The sequence below is a fragment of the Lagopus muta genome, chromosome 2 (genome assembly GCF_023343835.1).
Source record: "Lagopus muta isolate bLagMut1 chromosome 2, bLagMut1 primary, whole genome shotgun sequence".
In the NCBI taxonomy this organism is placed as follows: domain Eukaryota; kingdom Metazoa; phylum Chordata; class Aves; order Galliformes; family Phasianidae; genus Lagopus; species Lagopus muta.
In genome coordinates, this window is record NC_064434.1 from 59,168,117 (window position 1) to 59,184,515 (window position 16,399).

Consider the following 16,399-nt stretch of genomic DNA (forward strand, 5'->3'; position numbering starts at 1 on the left):
AGGAACTCAAGAGACTACTCATGAGGGTTGCTCCAAAAGTAAAGCCTCCCATTTTCTTTTGTTGGCCCAGGATGTCAGAAGTGGATGTGGGTGATGTGGCAGTAAAGATTCAACCTTCCCACCAATATTCCATCACATTTTGTTGCTGTGTGACAGATGGCAGTTTCCTGGATTGCATCATTACTGCTGACGATGGTGTCACCACTATAAGCCAGAGTATAAACAGCATTCCATGGAGTGGTGACATGAATTCCACATCAAAGTAAAAGTTCAAGAAGTAGCTTTCAGTGGGTAAAGTGATGAGTGCTGCTTTTTGGGATAGGAAAAGGGTGACTATTCTGGATTTCTTAGAACGTGGACAAACAATCAACTCTCAGTGCTAAATCATGAGGCCAACTAAGCTGAAGGCTCAAACTTCCTGAGTCAGGACAGAGGAGATAACCTTTCTCTTGTGACGCAGTAACACCAGATCCTCATGCTAGTTTGAAGGCTGTGGAGCACACTGGCAATATTGGCTGGACTATCCTACCACACCCACCACGTAGTCCAGATACGGCACCTTTTGACTTCCATCTGTTTAGGCTGATGCAAGATAAACTGTGTGGGCAACATTTTCTTAGCAACAATGCCACTACAGCAGCTGTGAAACAGTAGATCACCTCTGCTAGTGCAGATTATTACAAATGCAGCATGCAAGCTCTTGTTTATTGCTGGCAAAAATGCATGGATAATGATAGTGACTATGTTGAAAAATAGTGTTTTGTAACTGAGAATCTGCTATATCAAATAGTGTCCCTGTGCTCTTTGCATCTGTTGTCGTTTCCATGGAAATAAATAGGAGGCATTACTTTTGGAGTGGCCCACATACTTCAAGAATTCTCCAAGTGGATGACAGCTGAAGTATCACTGCTTCCTTACCTGTAGGGTCTGTAACTGTGACTTCAAGAAATTCAAAAAATAAAAACTCTGCTTTTGATCAGATTTTCATGTGTTATGCCTGAGCAATGGTCACTGTTAGGATTCAGAAGCAGTGAAATGCACAAGTAGGTAAGCTGGCATGGCTCACCAGCTTCTCCAAGAGACATCTGACTCCCATCCAGCACATCTTGCTCCCTCTATCTCCACAGCTCTCCAATTCCCAACAGTTAAGTTATACGGGACTTACTTCAACTATCAGTCCATTAAAAGACTTGTGAGCTGAGACATAAGTTACACCAAAAAATACGAAGAATTTCATACTGCCTACATAGATAAGGCATGTTGGTAGAACTGAAAAAGTTTTGTTTACTGGACATCAAATATCAGTGACTGGAAACTGCTATTGTCACGAGAAGTGGGATTCCTATAGCAGCACGTTCCAGATTGAAATGTACTAGACAAACATGAAAAAAACTGAAAAATTAATAATTAAAAAAAATTATATGCAAGTATTTTTATGATATCATTATGAAAAGCATGCAAGCTGTATAAGAAATAAATGAAAGAGAACAGAAAATCCAGTCCAGAGTCCCAAGAAATTCCTATTACTATACATACATATGGATGTTACCGCTCTTCCTCCTCCTCTCACACAGAATGCACAGGTAAAAATACATTCACTGATTCATACTGCACTGTATGACATGGATGTATAGCCTTAGGCAGGCAAACATAAAAGATCCCAGCTAGGTGCTGAGTAACCATGGAAAGTAGGACAAAATATAATCAAATACTTAAATAATAAAATAAAGGTGTGTAAACCTAATGGTTCAAAGTAGTGGTTTAACATCCAGAAGTGCTACAGCTCAGACTCCACCTGATAATCAAATTTCACAATAGCCGATAAATAAGATAAGTATTGAGAGCAAAGGATTCTATTCAGGAAACGATTAGCAGCCTGCTCATTCAGTTATCTCTCTAAATAAGGAAAGAAATGTTACACAAAGTACTAAACCAAATGACTTTACCTTATCATATGGAGGGTCTCTAGGCTTTTTGTTTTCATTTTCTTTTCTTTTTTTTTTTTTCTTTTTTTGGTAGAAAGTGTATCAGTAAGCCACGAGTTTAAATTACTGTAACAGATGCCTATGGATCAGATGTCCTTAGCAGAAACGATTTTCTGCTCAGGTTTTTATCAGTAAATGACAAGCACCTTTCCTTTGAGTCTCCATCACTCCCCCTCCTTCCTTTCTTCACGTTCAGTGGAAACCAGTTCAAGCAAGCAAAGGAATCAACTAATGTAACAGCCTTTTTAAAAGGTGAAGTTTTCCATTTCAAAGGAGCCTCTAATCAATGACAGGGCGCAAAAGGGAATGCACGCATGTTTATGCGCGTGCAGCACAGACTTAGAGAAAGAAGCTTTGGGGAACACGTTCTGCAAAATCAATATGACCTAGCTAGTTACAAATTTCATATCTTTTACATGAAACAAATAGATTTCTTGTACAAGCTGGGTCACAAGGATTGCGTGTATTACACCAGATTTTAATATGAAAGGTGCAAAAATTGTATTAACATTCCTAAATAATTTCATCTAAGAACACACCCAGAATCCTTCCCCTCAAAAGATGATTGATACAAGACTGTACCAGCTTGTAAATTTTATTTTCCCTCACTGTTATTTACTTGATTGACTTCCCAGTTATGGTAGCTATCTTCTCTGTCTTCTCTAACCGTGTAACCAACACCCAGTTTTGTTCTGTAACAGCAATCAAAAGGTTTAGCCAAACTTTACAGCTTTGTAAGATACACCTAGCTCATTCCCCCAAAGCCAGGTGAAGAACACAACACTGTTCCTCACTATTACTGAGCAGCATCACATTTTGTGCCAAGACCCAATCATGCCAAGAAATGCGCGCATCTTTCTGAAGTGTTTGGGTCTTCAAAGCCTCAAGCTGATCCACTCCCACTGTCTTGTGACATTCTGTCCTACAAAACATAACACATTTGCATCGAGTACTGAGGTCATTCTATTTCCACAAAGCATACACGTTACTCTAAAACAATTTTAAAGGGAAAATCGGTTCCTGCACTAATAACTGTGTATGGAGAATGACCTGAAAATGAAATAGAACAAACAAATTGAGTGTGGAATTTTCTATTTAATGTTCTCATTTATCAGCATTCCTGGAGGAGGTAACATCCAGCACAGAAAAACAGCAGAAATCAGGACTCTTTCCTCCTCTTTGTGAATCCTCTTAGTTCTTTCTGGATGCTGTCCCAGAAATTTGTCATTCTGTGAGTTCAACTTGTTTCACTGTGAGAAAACTTCCAGTATTTATGGTATCCCCATATGGTGCTACTTGGAATATTTCTGGTAGCAAGACATTTTAGGAGGGGCATTTCATAAATAACTCCATGTTTATCACAGTTATCATGTGTCTGTTTTGCAAGCTTGCTGCTGGCACATGTTAACCACTGCAAGGACGGGGTGCCCAGTTTACAGCAGTTAATCATATGGCCATGTGAAAAAACTGTGATAATTCTCTTTTCATGAGCTAGGAAGGAAGGAGGTGAAAGGAAAAAAGTTTGAAGTTTATAAACAGTAATATTAAGAGAAAATAACCCTCTGTTTATTTTGGTGAGCACTTGCTAGGAAGTTATGTTTCAGAACAGTGCTGTTGCCTGCAAGGTTTTTCTTTGGAAATTCCAAATCTTTGAGCCATTTGACCTAAATAGCTGATTTCCCTTTACACTTAAAGATATTTTTATTTCCAGAACTGGCCTAGAGGACAAGCTATCATGTCCATGCAAAGACGTTAGAGAATTGTAAGAACAGGATCAAACCACAGTGCTTGCAGCTATTACTATTTCTACAATACTTTCCATAGATCTCAATTCCAAGACAGACAACAAAAAGGTGAATTTTCTAGAACATAAATCAAGCATCTACAGCAAACTGTTTTTATACTTGTAAGAATTTACTGTATTTTAAGAAAGCCCCGTTTCCAATTATGTTTTGGTAAAACCTGATATTCAATTGCTCTTTGCACATAAAAGAAAACACTCAGGCAATAAGGATTGTCATTATTTTCTTTGGAAAAAGGAACATAAATACCAGCAAATCTCACATTGTTAATGCACAACTTGAAATGAAGGCTACATTTGACACCAGCATAAAAAGACCCGAACACCTAACAAACCTCGGTCCTGTGGCATTGGTGACTGGCTCAAAGCAGGGTGGGAGCTGGATTCTGACTGGCTGCCAGGAGGCTGTGGTGGCATCTGACTGCCTGTAACACACAGAGAAAAAAAAAGGGAAAACAGACTTGCTTTTAACATTACAGTGCACAAAACGAAGCCTTGCTGCATTTTTGAACCACTCAACAACAAAGAAAGTACCAGCTGTATAAGTCAAAGACAGAGTCCTACAGGTCTGGCTTTTTTCAGGATACTTCAGAAACCCAAGGAGGAAACACGCATAAACATATTTAGCAACAGGCATGGTGAAATGTACGATTTTGCATTGAGCAAGTTCCCAACCTCACTGACACGATCCAATTTATAGCTGCAAATCTCCTGACACTTATTTCTGTTAGAGAGTTTAAGAAAATTCAAGTCTGCTGAACAATAGGGCCCATCCTGCCGAGCTTAAACTGGCCTCCTGCCAGGCAGACATGGCCTGCCGCCAACAATATTACCAACCAAAAATTCAGTCAATACAGAAATGACTAACAACAACAGTTTAAAAAGTATTTCAATGAATCAGTGGTTTTAATATTATTTGACTGTCCATGTAGAACTTGGGAATAAAGAGTAATGCGCAGATGTATATGGTAAACGTGAAGCATATTTGAAAGGGATCAGACAGAAAAGGGGTGTCTTATTATTCAAGTAAAGGCAAAAGAGAGATATTAGCTTGCTGAAATATCCACCCAGAACAGACAGACTCATTTCTACGGCCTTGTTCAGAAGAGACACACATGTCCATTCACCCACAGAGGAAAAATGGCACCCACAATGCTGTCTGTGAGGTGTAGGACACTAAATCTCCCCTTTCAATAGGCTACGTGATGCTTAATGCTGCTGCTCATTGCACTGGTTAAAGAGATCACAGAGTCACATCTCTGGGTCTCCATCCAACCCTGCATCTGTCCTTCCACCCTAACAGTGCTACCATGCCCAGCATCCAGCCTGCTGCAGCCTGGGCAGGGGGAGGACTGGGGCAGGACGGCTTCTGGACTCCTGCTTTGAGATGTGGCTGCTTTCAATAGCCAAAGGCACTTGAAGACCACCTCAGGTTAGGCAACAAATATATATTTTAAGCACTTAGCCACTGCAGTGACGAGCATGTTATAAATAGCAGCAGACAGATTTATATCCCTCATCCTCAGAAACTGCTCAGATTGTTTTCCGTTTAAAAGAAATGGAAAGAATAAAAACACATGAAATAGATTTGTGCCTGCTGAGAATCATTTCCTCGTGCTTAGCAGCCACCCTTTTTTAATGGCTGAGGCGAGGTTCCTGTGGTTATTTCTGGAGCTGGAAGCCCAGCTCAAGAAGAGCCAGCAGGGGTTGCTCTTTCTTTAGAGCTAAGAAGGCCCGAAGCTGGAAGTGAACTGAGGAAAGGGGCAGTGCCTGCCCTACCCCACTTGCTTCCCAGAGTCATGGCCACCACCTATGGCCAGCCTGCACACTGACACCAAAAAAAGAAAGAGAGAAGCGTAATGAACAAAAGGAAAACCCATGAAATGTGACTGTGTAACCAGTGCCAGCTGATGTGTCCGTGCACCGACAAATGCACGACTGCGGCCCTGCCTGCGGCACCACTACCAGGCAGCATGCTACAAGAAAATCTCAACTGCTTTTGTCATCATTTTTCCCAAGAACCATTGAAGACTTTTAAAATACTTAATGCTATTGGTAGATGCAGAGGTACTCCTGACTGCACCCCACAACTCCCAATGGGATCCTGTCTGATGGTGGCTTGGCCAAGCTTAGGAGGCATTTATATAATGCAGATGATATATACTAGGCAACATACTCCAAATACATTTATAGCAGGTGTTCAATTTTTTACATTGGTATTAAGTTCAATTACCTGACAGGAGCCCTATCCTACACATGCAGACGTGCAAGCACAGACAGGGAAAGTCAAGCTCTAGAGCTGAGCACATAAAACACGTTACAGAGAAATCATCTCCATCTGCAATCTTGGAAATACACACTCTACAAATTCAGTGGAATTCTCTACAGCCTCTGTAAATATTCATGCTCTTTTTCAGTTCACTTTTTAAAGCTTGCATTCTGATCTTGGTGGTTTGTTTGTTTTTTTTTTTAATTGAAAGAAACCGGAGGCCTAAGATTTTATTTCACAAAAGAAAACAATTTCATAAACAAGACAATCACCTCCACATATACTCTAAGAAGGAATTAACATGCAACACAAGTGGCCATTATGCTAATGATCACGGGGTGCTACAAATTATCCAGACTCTGGACATGCCAAGTATTGCACAAAAATATTTTCAGAAAACCTGTCGTTTTATCCTTAGAAGCGATGTGAAAGGTAAAAGGATGTTAAGCACCTAAATACCTTTGAAGGCTTGAACTGAACTCTTAATTTGGGTATCTAACTCCTATTGATTGGAAGAAGATGACAGGACTTTGAAGATCCTGTCCGCCACGCTTTTTAAGTTTCTTTGTCAAGAAAAGAAATGACCTTAAAGATTTTTCATTTCTTTCCTTTAAATGATATTAATCCTCCTCCCTTTCCACCAGTATTGTAGTTGGTATCCTTGGAAGTTGCTTTAAATAATACATGAACAGACTTCTGTATTTTATTTGGGAAGGAAAACTTCTACAAAAGAAAAAAAAAAAAACCCAACAAAAAAACAACCTCTTTTCTTTTTAGACATGAATGCTACAGCTTTTTAAGAGAATTAAAAAACAATACATTTTTTTCCACCAACAGACTACTGCCTCCTTTGACCCCATGACACACAGATGGAAGTTTAAACAGGAATGACCTTTTCCCATTTTTTGTATAGTATTGTTGGCACACTGGTGAGATAATGTACCTGCTAAGGCTTACACAAAGCAAGCACCACAGATATTTCATAGTATTTCCATTATGCAAGATCACAGCAAATGCATGTTAAAACGATACGTAATGCCATACTTGTTTATTTACCTAGATTTAACATACAAGCTAAATTATTTCAGAATGTATAGAGTTATCTTAAAATTAGTTATTAAAACAGATTTTTTTTTTTTTTAAACAAAGTCAGTTAAAGAAGTGAGAGAATCTAAACTACTAAATAACTTAGCTATAAGCTTTATTTCTATTCTTGAAATTACATTAGAAATGCCTTTAAACATTTTGTATGAGACTTTTAAAATCTATGCTTGAAATAGAAGAGACTTCATTGTGCTTCTGGAGAAAGGTGATCTATGAAAAGTACTAAATGGTGATTGCATTATGACTATAGCCATGAAATCTGCAGTTAAAGTGTAAAAAGTAAATTCCTTAGAGCCAACATAGCAAGAAAGAGCAGACCTTTGATATCCTGCTGAGGAGGGGTCCTTGTGATGAATTACTGCCCAAATCAGTAACGTTTTGAAACATGCTGAGGGCTCTCTGCTTCCATCAATGTAATGACACTGGAGGATGCTCAGCAGCAGTACTCTGCACTGCTCTGGACAATACCTCACGGAATTGCGCCTGAACAATTGAATCAAGAAAGCACTTCAGTGATAACAGGTTCCCCCTGGGAAATTACTGGTTAAGGAGGAAAGGATGGATATCAGTACAGGAATTTCAAGATGCATGAGGAAATGGGGATCAGGGGGACAGATCACAGAAACAGACTGTGCTGAAAGGGGAACAACAGGCTCGGGCTGCACGAAAGTCAGTAGTTAAAGGTCTTGTGGGCTGTCTTTGGGCCAATTCTCAATCTAATTTAGGAATTAAGCCCTAGAACTGTATTAATGACATTGGTTAACTACAAAATAGGCAAGTACGGTCAATACAACAGATGGTCAAAATATTACCTAGGAAACTGGAACAAGTTTAAAGTTGGAGTGACAAAAACGCAAAAATCTGTACTTACAGATAAGAAAGAGGATTATCAATTAGAAATTGGGAAAGGCAAACCGGAAAAAACTGAGCATATTTGTTGCTGATTACAGCTAAACACTTACTGTGACCCTGAATCAAACAAATATATTACTAGGATGAATTAAGGGAATTATTTCTAGCAAAGGTAAGGAAACTGATGTGCTACTAATGAGCCTTCAAGCACATAAAACTTGGACTAGAGGACCTTGGAGGCCTTTTCCAACTCTGGTGATTCTATGAAAACCAAAAAGGCCCAACGCTAACTGGAATGGGAACTGAGAATGTCTATGTGCATGACAGGAGACCAAAGGCATGCATATTATTTAGCATGACAAAAAGTAAAGCTCCAATTTTGTGACTTTGTTTTAAAAATATATCTGTGGCCAAATATCAAGGAGGAAAAAGAGCACAGTGTTTAGGATGATAATCAGACCATTATTGGAATTTGAAACAACTTCCTCTTAGGAATAATGAGGTCCAGGAAACCTAGTGAGTACTAAGATGAAATCTGATAAAATAATGGGATTATATCACAGTTAATGTGACAGTAGAGGCCCACAGGCCGGAAAGGACACTTGGTTTCAGATCCCTACATCAGATCATAAATAGGCTTCTGTATGGGATTGTTTTAAATGGGCTTTTCAGGAAATTGGAAGTGAGGTGCAAATGACCCCAAAGGAAAGAAGTTCTTCTATGGGCAGCATAAAGGCAGGCTGGTCATGTGGTTTGTGTTATCTCTTTCATCTTACAAAGCCTATGACCCCTAAAAAAGAAAGATTATTTTCTTCCTTAATTTATACATTGTAACCAAGCTTTCTGTTGTACCAGTAGTATTTTTAAAGCAACTTACTCATCTGAATAATAAACAACGGTTGTCTGAATATCCCTCAAATTAAGATTCACAAAACATTAATACTCTCCTCGTTTTCATATGGTAAGAGATACTTCAGAAAGCCAGCAGCACAGGAAACCATTCAGATTTCCAGGCCCATACTCTGGCTACCCAAACAGCTGGGGCATTGCTGACCACCTCAGAGAGCAATGCAGGCACCTGTGCCTGAACCAGGCCTCCTGGCCCCGCTCAGTACCACACTGCAGCTAACAGCCCTTGCAAGCAACAGCAGCTCTGGCAATTCTCTGCTGCCTTCTCACTAAGGCATTTTCTGAGACCTGGGAGTTCAGACAAGCCCATGGCCCTTCAGCCTTGGGGTAGTTTGGCCACAGAATGCATTGCTTTCTAGAAATGAGACCATAAGCAGTTGCTTTGTTCTTCTGCAGCGATGCAAAGATGCTCTTTCAGTGTGAGGATTGTCTAGCTAAATCCATGGATGCTCTGCACTGCAAAGTTATTGGAGATATTGTTAGACCAGGTCCTGATTTGCCATAGTGTCTCTTAACAAATGCATTATTCTCCAAAGACACAGGATTAGCTAACATATACCAGTATCACATACAAGCCACAATAAAATCACCAAAAAGTCCTGTTCTTCAAGTGTACAATTTTCTGACAGCTATCCTTAGAATTCACACTCTACATTATTTTGCTAATTTGTATTACATTCAACATACCAAGAACTAGGTTCTGAACAAGTTCCACAAGGTCACCGTAACCGAAGTGCTAAATTCTTCTAAAATCTGCATTAAAAAATGTGCAACACTGAGTTAAGGGGGCCTGCAGGACCTCTGATCCAATTTTTCTTTGCATATATGCAACAGGATAAACATCTTTATTTCAATAGCAGAAGCTACTTGTTTGACATGATATAACATTCAATTCTAAAACAAAGATGACACTGACAGGATGAGGTAGCTATCTGATATCTTGTTTCATCCTCATTATTCAGTGTGTGGTCCCAAGGTATTACTTACGGAACACCATCCAAATGTCACCCTCACTACAGAATAAGTCATTGTATTATGGATCTTTGTGTTTTTGTGTTTTATTAGAGAAAGAAGGAAAAAAAGAAAGGAGAAATGGAATCTGGCAAATTGGACATACAAATTCTATTCCCAGGCTGTGTAACCCCTGAGTAAGGCATGGAGACTTGCAAGAAACACCCTAGTATAAACTGAAATAATTGCTAGCACGACCTGAGTAGGCTGAGTGGGCTGAGTTGCAGGAAAGCAAGTACTGCCCTGAAAGCAAAGGCATCTTTGGAGGGAGGGAAGGGAGCAGCAGTGGTGGCAGCAGGAGGCCCCGTTTTATCCGTGTCCCATCCAGGAGCCACCTCAGCGTTTGGACCGGAGCATCGCGCTCCCGCATCACAGATTCTCCTTCCCTGAGATTTTGGCAAGAAGCCCAAAGTTGGCTGTCAATGGAAATTTTCAGAAGAGCGCGATTCATCCAAACACAAGCGGATTTTCAAAGTCCACAGAGAGCACCTGTCTGCCCAACAAAAAGGATCCTCTCCAACAAATTTCAAAATCCTGCTGCAAACCGGGAAGGCACTGGAGCCCCACAGAATTAAGGACACCACATTTATTTTTATAAGTGAAGGCATAAGTCAGCTTAAAGCCAGGGATCACGGCTTCTCCATCCTCAATAACACCCACCCTCGCCCTTTAATTTCACTTTACAGTTATGAGAAGTTTCATTTCGGGGGATCAAATTCTTTCGGCTCTCACCTCTCTGCCTAACTCCACATTCATTTGATGCGTTATTTCCATTAAGCTCAGGAGAGCTCGCAGCACACGATGTTTCTGCTGGAGGCCAATCCAGAACCACGCAGCCCAGGATAGCAACCAGTTAAGTCTTCCCTAATCCCCGCATTCAGAAATGGTGGCTGATGGAGGCTGGGGCGCAGCAGCTGAATAGAAGCAGCAAACTCCTATTTCTCTCACTAGGCCAAATTAATAAAAACAAAACCTGAATTCTCCTCCTCGTTTCCCTATTCTTCCACCTCCCCAATATTTTTCCTCTTTCAAACACTTTTTTTGTTTGAGAAGCTTAATGTTTGGCTGCCTTCTGAAGAAACGGGCACAGTGACAGATGAAAGACTGTATTCAGCGTATAATTCAGAATAGGAAAAAATCGACCGCTGTGCATTTAAGATTCTAACAACCTTGCAATTTTGTATAGCCGTTTTCCCCAACCCGTTCTTTTGAAGAAATCTGCTTTTATTCTGCTAATAACTAACCACAGTTGCAGCAGCATGGATCCGATTAGCAGTTCTTACGGTACAAAGGAGAGAGGGGGAGGGTTGTGAACAGGGTTGCCAATTTGTCCACCTGGGTACCCATGAGAAAGATTAGATGAGGCGCTCGCTCCTTTCTTCCCCACTCACTCGCTGCTCCTCACTAGAGAAACCTCTTCAAAGCTCAGCCTCCGACTTCATTTTTTCCCCAAGTCTCATTCAACCACCCCCCCAACATGTTTTGCACTTTGTGCCACCACCTCCCTCCAAAGCACAGAGCAAATTGGGCCAGGAGGGACCGCAGGGGCCAAGGCAGCAACTCGCTCAGTGCATTCTCTCCCATCTCTGTAGACCCCAGACTTTTTCTGGGGTCCTGTTCTCTGAAATTTGTGTAAAACATCAAGAAAAAGTGCTTATGTTCTTCAGTGAATGATCCCAATCCTGTAAACATACTGTATTTTTTACGCTGTCCCTTTAAGCCTTTCACAAAAATGATAGCATAGCTTGCATTTAGACTGAACGACTGCTTAGATTTAGTCATCCGTAATTACTCAGGACGTGACATTACATGTTTGTTAATACAAAAAGCATATGCTTCAGCTAGAGAAAAAACATTCTCAATTTTTTTATAAAATGTCAATTAACCAGAATGTTAAATTGTTATTGATACAAGTACTAAAAAACCCAAAGCTCTCAACAAAGGACTAGGTACATTTCCTCACTATATTTTGCTCATTTCTTCCAGAAATGAAACCTATCTTGTCACGCACCTGAAATTAAAAACATAATAATTCAATTTAGGAAATAAATCCAAGTTCCCAAAGAAATAATTTTCCATTATCAGTGTTCATTCTCTGCACTGCAGTCGTAACTACAAATAGAATTTTTCTCCAAACCATTCCTCATGTTGTCTGCTTCTTGTGGAGCCTGAGAAGCATGAGAAATGTAGCAGAAATACACTTCCAGTATCTGCCATCTGATAGAAACCTTCAGTCCTCATTTCAGCATTGCCAAATTTTAACAAAACTGTTTCTCAACTTTTCATTTATAGTATTTCTACAGTAAAATCATGCAAGATACCAAAGAAAAGGTAAATAGGAAATGAAAGCGCTGTTTCTTATCTGTTTTTCTTTTTCCTTGACCCTGCTCCGTGTAAGAGTTGTTCAAGATCAATATTAATCATCTGGTGGTGTTGGATCTGGTGCGTTTCACTCCTCCCTGCTCCCCAGCCTCTCAAGTTCAGGCAGGTAGGTGGAAAGTGGAGCAGAGCTGTATGTGGCAATGAGCTATTTTGCTCGGCCTGCCTGCTACCTCTTGTACTACGCCATCACCTGTGATTAATAGGCATTTTAGTAGTAAAATGCATGTGCTCTCATTAATGCTATCCTCAAAAGGATCAAACTCTTTTCAGCTGATCTGCACTTCGTTCTGAATTAAAATGCACACAGCACAGCCAGTGCTGCTCTTGAGGAAGAAAATGGCGACGTGCAAGCACAAAGGCTGAAGGCACCTGGAGGCAACCTGCCTCCACCAACTCTGGGGCTGCTCTCCCCACAGACAAGATCCATTCTGCCACACTTTGGCCTGCCCAGCAGCAAGGAGCTCTGAACACCAGTGTGGAAGCGACTCCTCATGCATTTCAACAGCTCACAACTTCCCTGTGGTTCTGAAGGTCAGGCGGGTGGCTGGCAGCTGAGCACCCAGCCCACAGCCACCGCTGCTGTGTCACTTTCTGTTTGGAAGGAGGACGATCAGCATTAGCAACCCCTGGTTCTATCATTTATAAACATGCAGATGTGGATTATTAAAGATTAATGCATTTTGGGATTGGTGTCGGCATTCCGTTTGTCTCATGCCGAAACCAATTCTGTTCTTCATTAGTCAACGACAACCCACATCACCCTGTTGTGGAAGAGAAATCAAAGGTGCAAGTGTGAATTGAGAATAAGTGATGAAACTGATTACTAAGAAACTTAACGGCTGTAATCAATCAACACATCACAATAATTTGAGTCCACTGCTATCTGGAGACAGGGAGCAAACAGGAACGTTAGCAGTCGTGGACCACTGATGTTCTCTGCTTACTTTATGAAGGCCCATTTGGCATCTCGAGCTTTGTATCCACCTGCAGAATGGAGCTGTTACAGAGCTGTTTGAAGCTCTCCATAGCTCAACTTGCATAAACTCTGTCCCTAAAGAGAATGCCTTGCTTTTCATTAATCTTTTAAAAATATTACCTGGAAGTATTGGAAATGTTCTCTTTTTGAAGTTAAATGTCTCTTTTGTAGCTGAATGTAACTCAAGCTGCCTTTGCAGTTGCTGAGGTTCCTTCTCTAAGGAGAGCTGTGCCATGTTCCTGTCCAGGCAGTTCTGACCATGACTCTAAGGTACAAAGGTTGCTATTCATATGCCTGAGGGCAGAGATACACAGTCCCCACCAACACCAAAAGCCCTAAAAACCCACCTCACCATGGGGCAGGCTGCATTTATGCCGCATTTTGCCTGGGCATAACAACTACCTGTGAATGTGAACAGCATGTGAGAGGCTTTTCCCATTCATTCATCACTGCCTAATATCGCAATGGGTAAGGGAGCGAAAGACAACTTGTTCACTTATGATAGTACTGAATGCACTATTTGCAACTGTTTGCAGGAAAAGTAGTACTATGTATGGCCAAATAACAACCACAGAAAAAGAAAAAAGTCATACTTCAAGAAACAAATACACGTTATCTTAAATTTCTTGCAAAAAATCTAAGTAGAAAATAATAATAAAAAAAAGTACATTAAATGTAAACAACAATAAAACAATGATGGCCTTAAAGCACACATCTAAAGCTAAAACTAAATAAACCTGTTAAATCCTGTCAGCTCTGCTAAGTACGGTTGAATTTTAATGTGTGAACCAGAGCACATGCATAATTATGCAAAGATTTTAATTGGATTTCAACAGCCTCCTTTCTCCAGGTGAATGTGCATAAGCGCAGGGCAAGTGGGGCAGCAGGAGGTGGCCTGCCCCGTGCATGCTGCCAGGGCATATGGCCAGGGTGATGGAAACAGCTCCAGCAGGGGCAAAAGGAGACAAACAGTGCAAGGGACAAAGCACAGCCACGGGATGTGCGTCCCTCTGGGTCACACTCATATGAACGGTTTGTAGGGTGCTGGATGCTGTGCTCTGTGAGCCTGCAGGATGATCTGTCGATTGGGCTTTGGTTCTTCATCACTCTCTTGGACAGCAATTACAACCCAACACGGAAATCACTGAAATGTCTGACTATGAAATACAAAAGCTGGTAGATCAGGTATTAAGCAAATGAAAACATCGCAAACTGAAAAATAAAAACTATCCCTAAAAACCACCACCCAGGGCACACTGAGTTTGGCGATCTTTTTGTTGCTTTTTTACCTGAAGCTTAACTCCGAGATGATGAAAAACAGCAGGCTGGTGGTTCTGGAATACAAAACCCTCTGTCGTAAAGAAAATACAACAGGAGGAACTTGAACAGCATGTCTGTGTCTCATTTCATTTCCTGCACCTGTTCTGGGAAGAACACCTCTGCAGAGAGGCCCCCCGCCCTCCCTGATCTCTCTGGCCAGGCTGGAGCAGAAGAGCAGCTCTCACAGCACCTTCTGGAGCACGGGTTCTTCTCAGGAAATTCAACTGAGACTGTTTGCCTTTTTCATGATGCCTTGGGACAACAGATTGTTAATCAGTGGTGACCCAGGCTGAATTGTAATAGAAAACATAGATCGGCTGCTTCATATCCCAGAGTCAAAATTTCCTCCAGAAAGAGGGTCTGCAATTTACCTATTTTACCTCCTCTTAAAAAAAAAAAGAAAAATTAGAAATGTTCAAACTTTCAAAGAAAGAGGTTTAAGAGATCGTTACATGAAACATTCATGTATTTCATTTGTAAGCATTTTAGAATTGCAAAACTGCTGAATAGATATTTTGTGCAGTAGCAGTGATTAAGAACACAGCTACGTCAATGGCATTTTGTGTTTTGTATTTTTTCTGGTGTGGATGCCAATAAACAGCATGCATCTTCCTTGCAACAGCTTGTTGCAAGGTTTTTGCCTCCGGAGAAGCCGAGGGGGAAAATATTGATGTATGTGTTAAAATAATCTTTCTAGACAGGGGGACCACGTCCATTTCAAAAGGATATAATCCTCTTTCTTGTTTTGCAATTATGGAGAGGTATCTGTAAAACTTCAGCAAAGAATACAGCATTATAAATTCACTTTTGTATGGTACTCTTCTCTCCCTCAATGTTTGAGAAGAGTCCATGCTCTATAATATACCAGTAGTGGAGGTCAACAGAGCAAGCATGTGGAATAGCTCCATGCCAAGAAAATTTTTTCCAATTCTTGTTTAAAGCACAACCAGTGTCATCAGCTTGTCTTGCTGCAGCCACTTCTGCAAACAGTACAAATCTATGATTTCTCCTTTTATATAGCACAAAATAAACCACTGCCCTACTCAGATTCTAGTAATAACTTTAAGACTATGATAGACTAACCACTATTCTTTTTTTTTTTTTCTTTTCTGTCACTGTTTACACCATTAGTCAGCCCACACACTGACTTTCATGTACACTAGGGGAAGAATTCTTATTACAGCACTTTCTGAGCACCCCCATTTCCCTCTTCCTCCTCCATTTTTTCCTCTAGTGCTATTGTAATTCTGACCACTTTAGGAAGGAAAGATCCCCGGTCTGAAGAGAGCAGAGCTGATCACAGAATGGAACACACCCACTGCCTCATATAATTACAAGCATTAAGTGTCTGGGGGTAATTTTAATCAGAGGGGGGTGCTGACCACTGGGCAGAATAAATCGAGAAGACTGACAACGGCATTCCTAGGTATGAGTATCCACACATGGATTTCTTCCTGAATATTCTAACTCCTTTATGAAAAAGAAGACTCCTTTATAAAAGAAGACATTGATATAATTGTAACAGTAAAAACTGCAGTGCAGCTTATGCTTTACAGACTGAAAATAAGCTTGTTCGTTCAGAGGGTAACCTAAAATACATTGAAAGTGTATGTAAAAAATACTGATGTACGTAAAAAGATACTTGTACACCATAATTTCTGAAGGCAGCATTTGCTGTTAATTATTAGTATAACATACTCTTATTTTCTATACAAATACAAATTACTGCAGGGGTTTTAAAATAATATAATCTATTAACTCACACAAAATCTGCTCATCCATCACATGTT

At 40.5% G+C, this 16,399-nt stretch overlaps 2 protein-coding genes across 2 annotated transcripts in view; both read right to left on the reverse strand.

Annotated features, from left to right (window-relative positions):
* Positions 1-16,399, reverse strand: part of ZDHHC14 (zinc finger DHHC-type palmitoyltransferase 14) — a 515,017-nt gene that overhangs the window by 282,715 nt on the left and 215,903 nt on the right. The window lies entirely within an intron of this gene.
* Positions 1-16,399, reverse strand: part of ARID1B (AT-rich interaction domain 1B) — a 318,747-nt gene that overhangs the window by 78,527 nt on the left and 223,821 nt on the right. The window contains 1 exon segment of the mRNA XM_048935631.1: positions 4,122-4,211. Within this exon segment, the coding sequence (XP_048791588.1) occupies positions 4,122-4,211 (90 nt within the window).